Genomic DNA, 14,794 nt, shown 5'->3' with positions numbered 1-14,794 from the left:
AAACTTTAAAAAATGGTCTCTGACTCATCTTCAAGCACCACAGCAGGACTGGCTAGCAGCCCAGTTTCCTAACACAAACCTAACTTGCCACCTTGGAGGTGACTTAGAGACCCTGGCCACTCACACCACGGCCTCTCATGTCTGTGAGCTGTCCTGCCACCAGCCAACCCCCCCAGGGCCAGGGACTCCTTCCCTCAGCTGCCAGCTCACAGTTCAGTCTGTCCATCCCCAGGAATTACCCTCAGAGAAAGGGAGCGACCCTGGCCAAAGCCAGTCCCCCGCCCCCACACCCGCCGAGGTGCCACGGCCAGAGCTGGTCCTCAGACCCATGCAGGCCTGCGGCTCCGCCTGCTCTCCCTCCGCCTGGCCCTGCCTCTGCACAGCTTCCCGGAGGGTGGCAGCGGCACACAACCCGGTAAGGCACCTGAATCCCAGCAACCTCAGCCACAGCGGCTGCCCCCCAGGGAACACAGCAGGCGAGCTGGCACCCTACTCACCCTCCCTGTGCTCAGGCAACACCTTCCGAAGGATGGTCACAGAGTGTAGAAAACCCCACACTGAGCAAAACCTACGCATACCTGGTGGCCACATTTAAGACACAGCCAAACTGAAGGGCCTTCTTCCGTTGCTTCTTCAGATTTATCTTTTACTTTGTTGTCCATCTTACAGTCTTGGCAAATATTCCATTCCACGTTCACTAAGGCCTTTTTCAAACCGCCCTGCTCCAGCCCTTTTCTGAGGTGCCTGCACAGGGGTTCTAGTAAAACAGAACACAGGAGCACATGAGGCAACACGCGGCTTTCTTCGGAGAGTCTCAGAGCTCACCCTTCCTGTGAGCTTCAAAGATGAGTTTACTCTGTACACAGACTGTTAGGTAATCCGATAACCTAGATTTGTTTGACATTTGAATGAGTTGATTATGTGGCAGATTTGACAGAAATTTGAAATTTTGCTGTTTTTGTAGTTCTGAGTATAACCACCACCACCAAAAGTTCACTTTAGTTTATTTAACTATTTCCTTCAGTTAAGTCCTAGTATCACATTTGTAATTCTCTTTATTTTAAAGCGTTTGCAGAGCAGGTCTCTCCTTCAGGGGGCAGGCCCCGGGGAACTGAAGAGTGACGGCGCCTCAGCGCATCTCGGCGAGGAGCTCCCGTTCCAGCAGGACAGACCGGGAAACAAGTTCACGCTCAGCAGCCTCCGAATGCAGAACCGCTGCACAAGGAGACAAGGCTAAGGTCCCCGGAAGTTTCACAACTACAGAGAGTACACTCAGCAGAAGCTGCATCTGTTCAGTCTTAGAAAATATTAACCACAATTAAAATTTCTCATATTAAGCCCTGGCTGATGTAGCTCAGTGGACTGAGCGCTGGCCTACAAACCAAAGGGTCACTGGTTCAATTCCCAGTCAGGGCACATGCTGGGCTGTGGGCCAGGTCCTCAATGGGGGTTGCATGAGAGGCAACCACACATTGCTGTTTCTTTCCCTTTCTTTCTCCCTCCCGTTCCCTCTCTCTAAAAATAAATAAAATCTTAAAAAAAAATTCTGATATTAAATACTTACTATGAGCCTGAGACTGTGCTAAAAGTTTTGCACACATCATCTCATTTAATTCTCACAACTATCCTAGCAGAAGTCACTACTATCCCCAATGACAGATGAGAAAACTAAGATTTCATGCCCAATGTCACATAGCTACTAAGTGGCTAAACCGGAATTTGGACTCAAGTCTTTTTGACTTCAAAGCCCACATTTTAAACTACGACCTCAGGGATTAAAAGCAATCTGAAAGGACATGTCCAAGACGCAAAGGCTCAGGGTATAGAATGTAAAAGTGTTTGCTGTCCCCTTGGAATGGCAGGCACCACGCCTGTGTAGACACAAGCAGCTAGGCTGAGGCTGAAAGTGCTTCTGGGAGCAGGTCAAGTACAGGGCTCTGAGAGCCACTTGAAAGGGTGTCAGCTGCTTCAGAGACCTAGGAGGTTTAGAGACTAGTCAAGTGGCTCGAAGAACTTTATGTCCAAGCTCTTCGTGAAAGCCCACGAAGTTTGCACCACGAGGTTCTCAATGCAAGTGAGATCATGCGAAAGACTACTAAACCCCAGTAAGTAGTCAAAGAGACATGAACTAAAAAGAAGATCACCTTTCAACGAGCAAACCAGCAAGGAATTTTACAAATGATATTAACCAGGACTGATAAAGGTTCAAGAAAAGGGGCCTGGCAGCAGCATGCTGCCCGGGGCCAGTGAGTTAGTGAGACATTTCTGGAAGGTAACTTGGCAACAGAAGCAACAGAGTCCCGAAAATGTTTATGCCATTTAATGCAGCGATTTTCCCTCTAAGATCTGTACAAAGAAAATAGCTGGATATGCAGAGATTTAGGTACAAAAATGTTTACGATTGCTCCATTCATAACACTAAAAAGTTAAAAGCTACCTGAAATTATAACAACAGATTCCCGAAATAAATCACAAAACACGCATGCACCCATGGTCTTTTTTGTCAATGGAATAATCATGCCGTTAAAACGTTGAAGACTATATCTGAATGACATATACTAGATGTAATCATGAGGTTGAAATGCAAGTTACAGAACAATAATGTGAACTTTGATCCCACTTTTGCACATTAAAGTATGTCCACTTAGGGATATAAACATCACTTTAAGGGTGTAATTGGTGAAATATACCTAAAGATTCAGAAGAATCATCAATTGGAACAGTTTTTCCCTTTGTCCGTTTCTTTCCCATGTTGGCACTTCATGGATTACTTACTGACACAAAATAATAATCTAGAAAACAAGATAAAGTTAGCTTGATTAAAAAAGAAGTTTGTTCATACTTCTCAAAGCGACAGTAACAGAACTCAGCCAGAGATAAAATCGTGCATGCCTACCACACACTGCAATTTAAAAAGACCACCCACACGTGTCAGGACAATGAAAATTCCCAAGTAGACAGAACCCGTAGCATCAGTCTTCCTTCATAGCGTAGGAAACGGATTCTTAGTCAGGAGGAGGAGTTTTCAATACAGGTAAAGGTCAGGAGAGAACCTGTCTTCTTGCCCAGACCGTGAAAAGTCTCAGCACCTGACCCCGCTTGGAATGCGACTTCTCACCACACACCCGGGGTGCTGGGGGCACTGGGACGATTTCCTTTCCTTCCAAGCTACCTTTCTTAGCTGTGCGGTCCATGCAAATTGAACCGGTAATTTCTCTTAAAAAATTAAAAATAGTTCTTAAAGTGAATTAACAAGTATGAAAAGTGCTGAAAGTACCAACAGGTCCACCTAATTTTAAAACAATAGTAATGATTTTGAAAAGCTGCATTTAACATACATTACAATAACTTGGCATCAAAATCACTTAAGGGTCTGTAACAGTTACTTGACCCGGGGTGCTTATTAAAATTCTGGTCACATAAGTCAGCAATTTTCAACCTTTTTCATCTCATAGCACACATAAACACTAATCACTAAAAATCTGTGGCACATCAAAAAATACATCACGTTTTTTGCCGATCTGACCAAAAAACAAAAAAAACCCACCAGGTATAATTTTAATTCATTCACACCGATGGCTATTGTTGTGTTGCTGTTTTCATTTTTTTTTTACTTGACACTCGGAGGGAAAAGAGGTCAGTGTGCTGCATGTTTTAAAAATTCTTGTAGCACGCCAGTTGCAAATCACTGACATAAGTGAAAAGACATGGAGCATACGTTTTTGTTTTGTTCTGTTTTAACTGATGAGAGACAGACAGTAGCATCGATCTGTTGTTCCACTTGTTTATGGAGTTATTGGTTGATTCTCCAATGTGCTTGGACTGGGATCCAACCCACAACCTTGGCGTATGGGGACAACACTCCAAGCAACTGAGCAACCCGGCCCGGGCTGGAATGTGTGTTTTGAGAACACTTCCCAATGAATCCTGCTACTTAGCTGCCACCCTATCCTGTCTTAGAGTCTTACAAGTATTCCTCTGCTAGCCCTTAATGGGTCAGTGTACTTGAAGGTTAGTCAAAAAGGTCTGTATGAAAATTAGTGCCACATCAAGTAATTGTTAACCTTTCCAAACACAATCTAAAATGTAACAAGGTTCCATTTTTGCAAAGTCCATGAATAAGATAACAAAAGAATAATATAGAGGTATATATAACACAAGGTATATTTCATGTACTTTTTCTAACCCTAAAGATAACATGTAACATAATTTACCTTATCTCGAATTGTAGGTATAAGGGGGGGAAAAGGAGCACTCGAGTTCTTGCCTCCAGTCAAACTCCCTCTAACCCGGGCTGCATTCTGGCACCAGCGGCGCCCTCCCGGGAAGGCACTTCCATCATGTCACTCTCCGGAGAGCACCGAACAGTTTCCCCGTCCGCGTTGCTGAGCCTTGCCCCCACGGTCCTTTAAAAACTGTCCCCAGTGCTCTGGCAAGCCTGACTCCCATCACTTCTCAGACAGAACCGCTTAAGTTTAATTATATGGAGCTTGGGGTCCTTCAAGCCCTTTCATGATCATTATCACAATTGCTTTCACAACAACCCTTTAAAATTTAAAGTTTAAATGGAGTATTTCACTCAAGGAGGAAACTCAAAAACAAGATGACGAAAGGGCGCAGTGTGTCAGAGATGAAACTAAAGGTCAGGTCTGTCTTTCCCGTTTCCAATCAGTCTTTGGTAACCTGCACTCCGAAACGCCTTGCCCCCAGCTCTATGCCTCTGATCGCTAGCGGCACATCTTTACCTGGACACGTGTAATTTCTCTACTGGAATCTAAAGCCCTAGGAGAAAAGAATTGGTTTTCAGCATTGCTTCCGAATTGCCTACAGAAGGAAAGCGTTAGCAGGTCCTCAAGACATAGAAAAAGAGGATAGCACCCGACGCACAAAGGATGGTTGCAACGTGCGGAGGCATGCACAGAAGGACGAGGCGACCGCGTCCCCGCGGAAAGCAGAGGGTGGACACGACGGAGTGCGCAGTGTGAAGGCAGACCTGCTCTGAGGGCTGCGGCGGCCCGGACTCCGGGGGCACTCGAATGGCGAACTGTAAACGCTGCGTGGCGAGGGCAGGGGGGCGACTTCAATGCTGTGCAAAGAACTCCACGAAATTTTTGACAGCTATGAAGGACATCTAATGAGACCTGACCAGAGAGTACAGTGGTGCCGCCAGCTGTAAAACACCTATAAATCATACTACGCTTTTCAGATGACTATGGGCTTCTTAGCCAAAAGACTCTGCAGGACTCCAGACAACACTGAAAGGAAAGCCGGTCACGCCGGCTCTCGCTTTAGTGCAGCCCCTTCCCCGTCCGTCGCCCCGGGCTTCCCTCGCGTGCGCGGTCGCATTAACGACGGGAGGTTTGCACCGAGCTCGGCGCACCTCTGTCCCACCCTGGGGCCTGAGCCTAGTGGGGGCTGACCCCGCTCGCCCCGCGAACCACGCCCCTCGCCTGCCGCTGCTGCCTCCCGCGGGAGTCGCGGGGGTCCCCCAGGTCGAGAGGGGCGCCAGCACCGAAAACTCATTGGCCAGCTCCTGGGAGTGACAGGACGTGAGGCCAATGAGGACGCGGTACCGGGCCGAGGCCGGGAACCGCGCCTAAAGCAGAGCGGCAGTGAAGAGTGCGAGGCGGAGCAGGACCTTAATGCTCCCCAAGCGCAGGAGGGCGCGCGGGCGGCGACTGCGAGTCAGCGGGGCCGAACTCACCCACAGCAACAGCGCCCATAACTGCAGCTCCTCAAGGGCCTCTGATCAGCCAGCGTCGTCTTCCTCCCAGTGACGAATAACAAGCGACAGAGCGGAAGCCAGCGTGGCCACCAGAAAACGGCAACTTCCGCTGCGCGGCTTCGTGGGAAGTGGCGTTAGCCCGCGTACCGGAGCTGCGCGCGGCTCGCGCCGGAAGTTGAGACGTGAGTGAATTTCCCAGCTGGGCGGTGGGTTGGTTCCCTGTTTGTAAGGGTGGGTTCCTGGTGGCCGTCGGAGGTGTGCAGTCTCCTTGATGGCGCCTTGGTCAGACACAGGGCGTCGGAAGGCCCGCTAGGCGAGCGCCTTTAAATCTCGGCAGCTAACTGCGCGGTGCCCACGGCCCTGGGCGTCTGACTCAGCCCTGCCAGTACGCTCTGTCTGCGCGTGCAGGACCGCTGGCGCCACGCTCCGTGCGCAGTAGACCCGAGGCCTCGGCGCCGGCTCAGCCTGACACAAACGCCGTAATACAAGGCAGAAAGCTGCAGGTGTCCACGGAAACACAGGCCAGGGACGGAAGCAGCGACTCACAGCCAAACCAACAAATTTCATCCTTATCAGCCCCGGGAGGAAAGTGGCTCCCTGGCCTGTTGAATTGGCCGGAGTCCCCATGGCTGAGTTGGGGGTGCTGGCCCTCCTGCCTGGTGCTACTGACACTGTTTCCCCAGCTCTCTCACTAAGCACACAGGCTTTTTTTGTTTCTGTTCTGAAACAGTCATGTGGCCGTCTGTCCACCTGCTGCCCCCCGCCCCCGGAATGCTGTTCCCCTCGTGCTCCGTAGTAGGCATCTCGCTGTAACTCTGTGCACAGTGCAAAAGTCACTGTTCCCAGAAAAACGGCTGGGCGACCTAGGACACCGCTCCTTGCTCACTTGCTTCACCCTGTGCTACTTTGCCCAGCAGTTACCACCATCTGGTATTTTTCTTTCATGTTTACCTATGTATTTACGTCCCATCCCCACCCCAATCCCATACAAACGGGTCATTGTGAGCCCCTCGAGAGTTGTTGGGACGTCTTTGTCTGGTTCGTTGCTGCATATCTAGTACCTAGAAGTGTCCAGAACATAGTAAGTATTTAATACTTCCTGAAGAAATAGTCATTATAATGAAATACTTGTACAAGAATGTTCATAGCAGGCACAAACAGCCACGTTTTCATCAAAAGAATGGAAAAACTGGTATAGTCACACGATGACATACCACTAAGCAATAGAAAGAAACTACTAATATAAGAACATGGATGAATTGTAAAACAGTGTGATACAAGTCATACACCAAATACCTGCCTTATGAAGTTCTAGAATAGGCCAATCGAATTATGGTGAAAAAACCAGAGCAGTGGCTGCCTCGAGGGGGTTGGGCAGGGACTGACTAAGAGTTTGAGTTACACAGATGTACAAAGGTTTCAAAACTCAGCATATGTACACAAGATATGCATTCCATATTTACCTCAAAAGAAAAAAAATACTAATTTGCATACTAATGTTATGCATGCCGAAGTAGGGAGAAGTATACTAATGTCTGTAACTTACTTTGAAATGCATCAGAATGGATGGATTGGTCAATGGATTAGATGTATGAGAAAGCTGATAAATGAAACTGTTCAAGTGTTTAGGTCAGTTTCTTGACCTCAGCACTGTGCACATTTTGGACCAAATGTGCACATTTGGTGCAAATTTCTTTTTGTAGGGGCATGTCATGTGTATTGTAGTAACTGGAGTGGCATCCCTGGGCCCTACCCATTAGGTGCCAAAAACACCCCTCCATTATGACAACCCAAAATATTCTCAGATTTTATTGAATGTTCCCTGGGGAGCAGAGTCACCCCCCCCTTCTCCTTCCTTTAAGGATTGCTCCACTGTTTCACTGTAAAATTCTCAACTTTGCAATATGCTTGAAATGTTTTATAAAAGTTGGAGAAAAACTAGATTATGTAATGAAATTGAAAAATGCCTACAGAACACCAAGTAGAAGATGTACCTATGAAGATCTAAGCACTAAACTTGTTTTTTTTTTAATTTTTAATTTATTTTATTTTATTTTTAGAGAGAGGGGACAGGAGGGAGAAAGGGAGAGAAACATCACTGTGTGGTTGCCTCTCATGTGCCCCCTACTGGGTACCTAACCCGCAACCCAGGCACGTGCCCTGACTGGGAATCGAAGCTGTGACCCTTTGGCTTGCAGTCAAGCACTTGATCCACTGGGCCACACTAGCCAGGGGTGACAACAGAGATTTTTTTTTTTTTTTTAACCTCTGTTCACTGTTACAATCTTAGTGCCAAGGACAGTGCTGGTCACAATAAGTGCTCAAGAAACCTCTGTGGAATGAGTGACCAGTACCAGTAGTAGCGGCACTTTCCTAGCACTTCCCCTGTTGCGAAGCACTGGTTCATGCAGTTTGCACACAGCCTCAGCCAGTCCTCTCTGCAACCCTGTCCTTCCATTTTGGAGACTGCGAGACTGAGGCACAGAGGAACTAACCACCTGCCTAAGGTCACAGTTGGTAAGTGGCGCTTTGGCAGTCTAGCAACAGTATATAAACTGCTACAATCAAAAGACCAAAACGAATTCATTTCCTCAAATAACCACCCAATGAGTTGTTTCCTAGAGTCTTCAACTTCAAAACAGGCTAGAAAAGATATCTGTAGAATTCAAATAAGTCCAGGCATTATAAATATTTATGGGTATTGTTTAGTAACAGAGCAAATGCTAAAGTTAGGATGCCAAGTGAAAATAATAGGACATTAAAATTACATGAAATCACATACTAGTAAAGCAAACATTGTGTTTAAAGGACTCAGTGAAGCTGGTAGGTAGCCTTGGTAATCAACTACTTAAATTGAAGTGGCTAGATGACAGCCAGGGATTCCTGATCTGTGTGGGGAAGAGCTAATGTCACTATGTCTGGGAAAAATGACCTCGGGTCAGGTGGGTTTGGGATGCTGTGCATAGTAAATCCTACTCTTAGAGATTCATGGTGCATATTGGGATCTAGCAACACAGCCACACACACAAACAAATGTGCCCCTGTAATTTATTGTCCAAGTGTCCCTTTTGTCTAAGACAAATACTAGATCAGTCAGCACCTAGACCATGATGACCCATGGTCACCCTAAAGAAACCTGTTGAACTTTGTGTCATTCTGCATTTCAATAACTTACTTAAACAAAACACGGTAATTTTTTCCCCAGTGTGGCACCCTGGACTTCAGTTGGAAATACACTGGCATTGGGAATGAAGTGGCGTTGGCACTGATTTACACTCTGATGAGTGTGGCTGCCCAGCATGTGCAAGAGCACTTCACCTTTCCCTGACTCGTGTCCACTTGACCTTAATGCCCCATCACATGGGGTCATCCCCATAGTCTCGGATGTGGGGATGACAGGATCCACGGCAGCTCATGATCTGCCGCCTTGAGTGATTCACTTTCTTTTTTCAGTGAAAGTTCTTTTGTTCTTTAAAAGGACCTAATAATGAACTAGCTACATTGTTGACCAAGTACCATTTTCTGATATTAAAGAAATGATCCAAAGCATATTGGATGAAACAAAGAAGACTTGAACAGAGAGACATGTTTCTAGAAGGCTTCACAATGACCAGGCGAGGCAGCCTCTCGGGAGCAGATCTACTCTCAAGGTGTGGCATTTCCTGCTTCTGAGTCTGTGAAACTACGAGCTTCACTCCCCTGTGTAGCTGTAGGGTGGGCTAGCTTCTCCCCCCACTCTCCCCCCCCCGCCCCCCGGGGACCCTAACATGCCACTCCTTCCCCTCGGATTGCAACACTGTTGCCAAGCTACCAGTTAGGTTAACTTTTTTCTCTTACAGTCTCTTACTCCTCTCAGTATACACCTAGTAGACACTGTACTTAGTCACTGTAAGGACAATGTTGAGTGCAAGTTAAGACTTGAGTCTGGGAGAAAATAAACACATGCTCAACTATGAAACTTGGAAGAGATCTTAATAACGAGGTTATTTACAGAGCATGGCCAAGTTTAAAGGAACCACTCCTACCCCTAGGCCCGAGAGGTCTGCTGGGGATATGGAACAAGGGCTGCCTGCAGAAGATGTGGTCTTTAGCTGGTCACCACCATTGTCAAAATCCTACCAACGCAGAGAAGACCAGTGAAGAAGTACCCTGAATTCTTTCTCCTCCCATCCTCCCACTTCCTGCCAGCGCATTGGCTGAACCCAACTGCAAGAAAGGCAGCAGGGTCTGGTGCTGTAGGCTGTGGAGGTCAACTGTCCAGAGGAAAAAGAAAGGCTAGAATGGGTCCAGGGGACAAACAGCAAGTAAGAAGCACAAGAGAAAAGAGTCCAGATCATAAGCCTCTGAATTAGGCCTTGGCACTGGGATTGTGAAGGGACAGTCCAGGCCAGTGCTACCCTTGGTGCCCCGCTGCCCCACAGACCTTCCTGCGCTCTCCCCTCCACTCTTCTGAGTCTTCCCCTCCTTCCAAGGCTCCACTCAGATCCTGCCACCATCACCAAATCTTTCCCTGTGGCCCTTGTCATTGTGCCCTCATCTGCATTCCCGAGATAATACCTATACTGGTTACTTAACACCAAGTCTTTTTATCTTCATTGTTCTAGGTCTTGTTGGATTTATGTCCTGATCCTCAAACTTAATAGAAAGCTCCAGGAAGGAAGGATGGGTGAAGCTCTGCATATAGTAGCAGCTCAGTAAACCTTTACCGAAGAGGAGAAAGGGTTCCATGAACAGACCAGGAACCTAAATAATGGTGTTTGATTTTATGGAGTAGGTAAGCATGTGTTCCTTTATAGCAATGAGATCGAGATCCTTCTTTTTTAGAAGTGTAATAACCTTTCTTCTTGCTGGATTTACAAGTACAGGCTAATCATGAAACTACAAGTAATACTGAAGCCCATGAATTGGAAAGTTAAAGCCCTTTCCTTTTTCCTTTTACACCCATTTAGCCAACTGTTAGTAGTTGTTTCGTTCCTCTTAGAATGTCTTGATTTCCCCTTCATTCCTGAAGGGTGTTGTTGCAGGATCTAGTATTGCAGGGTGATCTTTGTTTACCTTCAGCAGCGGAAAAATATTATGTCTCTTCTTTCTGGCCTTCACAGTTTCCGATGAGAAGTGTCCTCTTAAATGATTTTTTTCCTCAGAGCTACGGCTCATTTCTCTCTTGCTGCTTTCAGTGTATTGTCTTTGTTTTTAACTTTCAGGATTTGACTGTGCCGTGTCTTGATATGGATTTATCTGGGTGCATTCTGCTTGAGATATGTCCAGCTTTTTTAATTTGTTTACGCCTTTCGACACAGTTGGAAAGTTTTCAGCCATTATTTCTTCAAGTTCTATATAAGCTCTGCCCTCATTGTCTTTTGTTAGAGTCCCACCTGGCACGAAAACCCTGTTTGAATGCCACTCACACACAGATGCAAAACACCATGACAAGATGATGTGTTAATAATTTTTTAAAGGTGGGAACTATGTAAAAATTTTAAATTTCTGTGTGGTAACTTTCTAGAAGGCAACTCTGTGACGTCTACCAGAACTTACAGTGTTGTGCCTGTTGTTCCGACAAGCCATCTCTACAAGCTTGACCTTGTATAGGGAGTACGCACCAAACTGAATATATACGTTCATCAAACTGTATACATAAAAGAGCCCCCCCAATGTGGAAACAACCCAAGTGTCCAGGGAAAAGAGTGCAGTAAATTACGAATTATCTACATGACTCAGTAGGGCAGTCACCCACCAGAGAGACCGGTCGCCCTGTGCTGATGGCGCGTCGCTCTGCCACGTGTGGTGCGGGGAAGGGGAGAGACATGAGTGTATCATCCCCTTTGGATACATTTCAATTACGTTTACATATCTCACTCTATACATGCATTTACACATTATACCAGCATATATTTTTTATATATGTTTATGTATAATGCTTAAAATCTTTTTGGATACGAAACACCAAAAGCTCTTTGTTTTGGATTGGGGACTTAGGTAGAAGAAGAGACTACCAGCAGAAAACTACATTATTTAAAATTTTTTTTATTTATTGACTTCAGACTGGGGGGAAGAGGGGGATAGAGAGAGAGAGACAGACAGACAGACAGACAGGGAACTTTCTGTTCCACTTATTGATGCATTCTTTGGTTGAATCTCGTATGTGCCCTGACACGGGATGGGACCTACAACCTTGGCGCATCAGGACAACACTCCAACCATTTGAGCTACCCGGCCAGGGCAGAGAACTATACCTTAATTTAAAATTTTTTCTCTACTGCTTGAGTTTTCTAACCTTGTAGTTTTTTAATGTTAACAGTGGTTACTTGAGCTGTGGGATAATTGTCAGTCTTTATTTTCTCTTTTCACATTCCTCTGCTTTTTAAAAACTAATACACTTAACATCAAGTTAAGAAAAAATGAACCATCCATATCATTAGCTCTTATTGTGTTCATTTTAGGTTTCCAAGGTAACCTGTCATAGCCTCTTTCCTGGCCATTGATATGGCTTTTGACTCCATAATTAGATTTCTTCCATGAAATTGCCTGTTGTGGTAGCTCAAGAAGCCAGATCAACTGTCTAGATATGTGAGAATTGGCTCCTGGTTATTATTAGGGTTTTACTGTTCTCACTGGATTTTCCCATATTTTAGGTCCTTAACATATTACATCTATTGCATACATATTACAACACATTACAAAGTAGAATAATGGGAAATATACTCTGATTAAATTGCACATTTTATGAAGAAATCAAATGCATTCTGAATAAGTACCCTTAATCCATAGAGTTCTTCCAAGATTGTATGTGTTATTTGTCTGTCTTATTCTTACCTCCGTAGAAACTTATAGGTAGCTGAAAATGGTTGAGATGGAACAGGCTGAGGCCCAGCTCTCCGAGTTAGACCTGTTGGCCAGCATGTTCCCTGGTGAGAATGAGCTCATAGTGAATGACCAGCTGGCAGTTGCAGAACTGAAAGATTGCATTGAAAAAGGGTCAATGGAGGGGCGATCTTCGAAAGTGTACTTTACAATCAACATGAACCTGGACGTATCTGCGGGAGCAATGGTAATTCAGTTTTGCTTCGGGAGAATTGAAACAGGTCCAGACTTAAAACAATGCTGAGGGCATTTTTCTTCTCTTTTGATCAGGTGGTGTTTTCTCTGTCCTGTATTCTTCCCTTTAAATACCCTGCAGTCCTGCCTGAGATCACTGTCAGGTGTGTTACAGGAACTGGCTAACTTTAGAGTTCAAAATTAATCAGGGGGGTAAAAGCAATTCTTGAGTTTGTTTTCTGTTCCAAGAAAATTGATTTATTTTTTTTCTCCCATGTATTTTGTACCAGATCACTATTGTTAAGTAGATCCCAGCAGACTCAGCTGAATGCAGATCTGACCGCATACCTGCAGAAGAATTGTCTCGGAGATGTCTGCGTGTTGCATGCCACCGACTGGGTTAGAGAACACGCCCCTGGCTATGCCAGCAGAGAAACCACAACTCTTCCCGCTCCGGGAGGTGCAGTCCAGCCCGTCCTTCTCGTTCTCACGAGACTCTGGATCTATAGCCACCACATCTACAACAAATGCAAAAGGAAGCATATTCTGGAGTGGGCGAAGGAGCTCTCCCTGTCTGGGTTCAGCTTGCCAGGGAAGCCGGGTGTCGTCTGTGTGGAAGGCCCACAAAGTGCTTGTGAAGAATTCTGGTCCAGGTCTGCTTGCACAAATTCTGTGTGCTGTCAGTCATTTTAGCACTGAACTAAAACTGCAGATCTAGAACTAAGTATGACCCTGAGGTTGCATCTCGTGGGCATTCAGTCTCAAGTCAGTGGATCCAGTAGAACTCCCGCGCAGTCAGCATCACATCCCTTACCTGACACAGTGCACCTGGGAAATGCCTGTAAGCAGATGTCGAACCAAGGCCCTCCATCCCCATGCATCCGATTCTTCCCTCATCTTGAGCTCTATATTCCCTGTGAAACAAGGGAATTTCTAATTGTCTCATTTCTCCACAGACACCCTAAGCGAGTTTCTGAGAAGTCCCTTTTGGGAGTTCGAGGTTTAACAATTTCCACATGAGTCATAGTGGCAATAAATGAGTTTGGGGATGGGATTATGACTAGCATCATATTTGATTAAAAGAAATCCCTGGCATAAAAGCAGGTTTCTTCACTTCTAAGACAATATTTTCAGTACCCTAAAATGCATAACATAGTTTCAAATTTTCTACTTTGAAAATTTCTTTTCAGGCTCAGAAAATTAAACTGGAAGAGAATTTTGATTCGCCACCGAGAAGACATTCCTTTGGATGGCACAAATGATGAAATGGAAAGACAAAGAAAATTTTCAGGTTTTGAAGAAAAAGTGTTCAGTGTTAATGGAGCCAGAGGAAACCACATGGACTTTGGTCAGCTGTATCAATTTTTAAATGCCAAAGGGTGTGCGGAGGTTTTCCAGATGTTCTTTGGTGTGGAAGGACAGTAACTGAGTAGAGGAGCAGTTGAAAGTATTTTGTCACTGTTGGCCACTTGTTTTTTTTTTTAACCCACTCTTTATTGAAATATGAAGTAATTTTACTTCCATCCCATTCTAGAATGGCAGGGGTGAAAAAGAAAAAGTAGTACAGCTGAAGTGCATCTGTTAAAAATATGTCCTGATTGAAAACTGAACTGAGTTTTAAGTTATAATTTTAAAATAATTGACAGAAATTTCTTGATATATATACCCATTTTGAAAGAAATTAATTTGCCTTGAGTTAAATTGTGTTGGTGATCCAACTTGCCACCCATTCCCCACCCCCTGCCCTTTACCTGCCCCCATGAGCTGTCCCAGCCTCTACGGCAGCTCAGATGGCTTTGGCTAGGGGATACCTAGGAAGACTTCTGCTTTCCTGATTGACATGGTAGACCCAGCGAGGGCACCTCTTTCTGCAGCAATGCCATGGTGATGGCTGGAGCTGCAGTCGTCCCTTCAGCCACAAGGGCAGGAAGGGCCCAGAGAACTGCTGAGATGCCACTGCGTGTTGTCAAGCTGTGCCAGCCACTGCCTATCTCTAGACAGCTTGTTATGAAATAAAAACATTTATTTATT

The 14,794-nt window shown here is 45.5% G+C and overlaps 2 protein-coding genes across 8 annotated transcripts in view; one reads left to right on the top strand and one right to left on the bottom strand.

The window, feature by feature from the left end:
- Nucleotides 1-5,835, bottom strand: part of USP16 (ubiquitin specific peptidase 16) — a 26,702-nt gene extending 20,867 nt beyond the window's left edge. For 5 of the 6 annotated variants that reach the window (XM_045195201.2, XM_024561133.3, XM_045195214.2 and 2 more), the window contains exons 1-3: nucleotides 5,705-5,835; nucleotides 2,691-2,792; nucleotides 579-757 (exon numbers count right to left, since the gene is read on the bottom strand). In XM_045195201.2, the coding sequence (XP_045051136.2) occupies nucleotides 579-757; nucleotides 2,691-2,751 (240 nt within the window). In that variant the 5' untranslated portion in view covers nucleotides 2,752-2,792; nucleotides 5,705-5,835. The remainder of the gene's footprint in view (nucleotides 1-578; nucleotides 758-2,690; nucleotides 2,793-5,704) is intronic. The other variant, XM_045195211.2, reaches the window with a different exon arrangement.
- On the top strand, nucleotides 5,230-14,794 carry RWDD2B (RWD domain containing 2B). Of its 2 annotated transcripts, none has more exons than XM_024561175.4 (6): nucleotides 5,230-5,907; nucleotides 10,330-10,499; nucleotides 12,550-12,776; nucleotides 12,860-12,927; nucleotides 13,054-13,416; nucleotides 13,954-14,794. In XM_024561175.4, the coding sequence occupies exons 3-6, from the start codon at nucleotides 12,570-12,572 to the stop codon at nucleotides 14,186-14,188; spliced, it is 873 nt and encodes a 290-aa protein (XP_024416943.1). In that variant the 5' UTR covers nucleotides 5,230-5,907; nucleotides 10,330-10,499; nucleotides 12,550-12,569; the 3' UTR covers nucleotides 14,189-14,794. The 2 variants fall into 2 exon arrangements, with proteins under 2 accessions (XP_024416943.1, XP_053772476.1); XM_053916501.2 differs by lacking the exon at nucleotides 5,230-5,907 and adding an exon at nucleotides 7,981-9,375.

This window comes from Desmodus rotundus, chromosome 2, assembly GCF_022682495.2.
Source record: "Desmodus rotundus isolate HL8 chromosome 2, HLdesRot8A.1, whole genome shotgun sequence".
NCBI lineage: Eukaryota > Metazoa > Chordata > Mammalia > Chiroptera > Phyllostomidae > Desmodus > Desmodus rotundus.
Note: the sequence above shows the minus strand (reverse complement) of the source record. Positions and strands in the feature narration are given on the sequence as shown.

Coding starts and splice junctions, on each gene's coding strand:
- RWDD2B (XM_024561175.4), top strand. CDS start 12,570: ATGGTTGAGATGGAACAGGCTGAGGCCCAGCTCTCCGAGTTAGACCTG. Junction 12,777..12,859: donor ACGTATCTGCGGGAGCAATG/GTAATTCAGTTT, acceptor TCTTTTGATCAG/GTGGTGTTTTCTCTGTCCTG. Junction 12,928..13,053: donor CTGCCTGAGATCACTGTCAG/GTGTGTTACAGG, acceptor ATTTTGTACCAG/ATCACTATTGTTAAGTAGAT.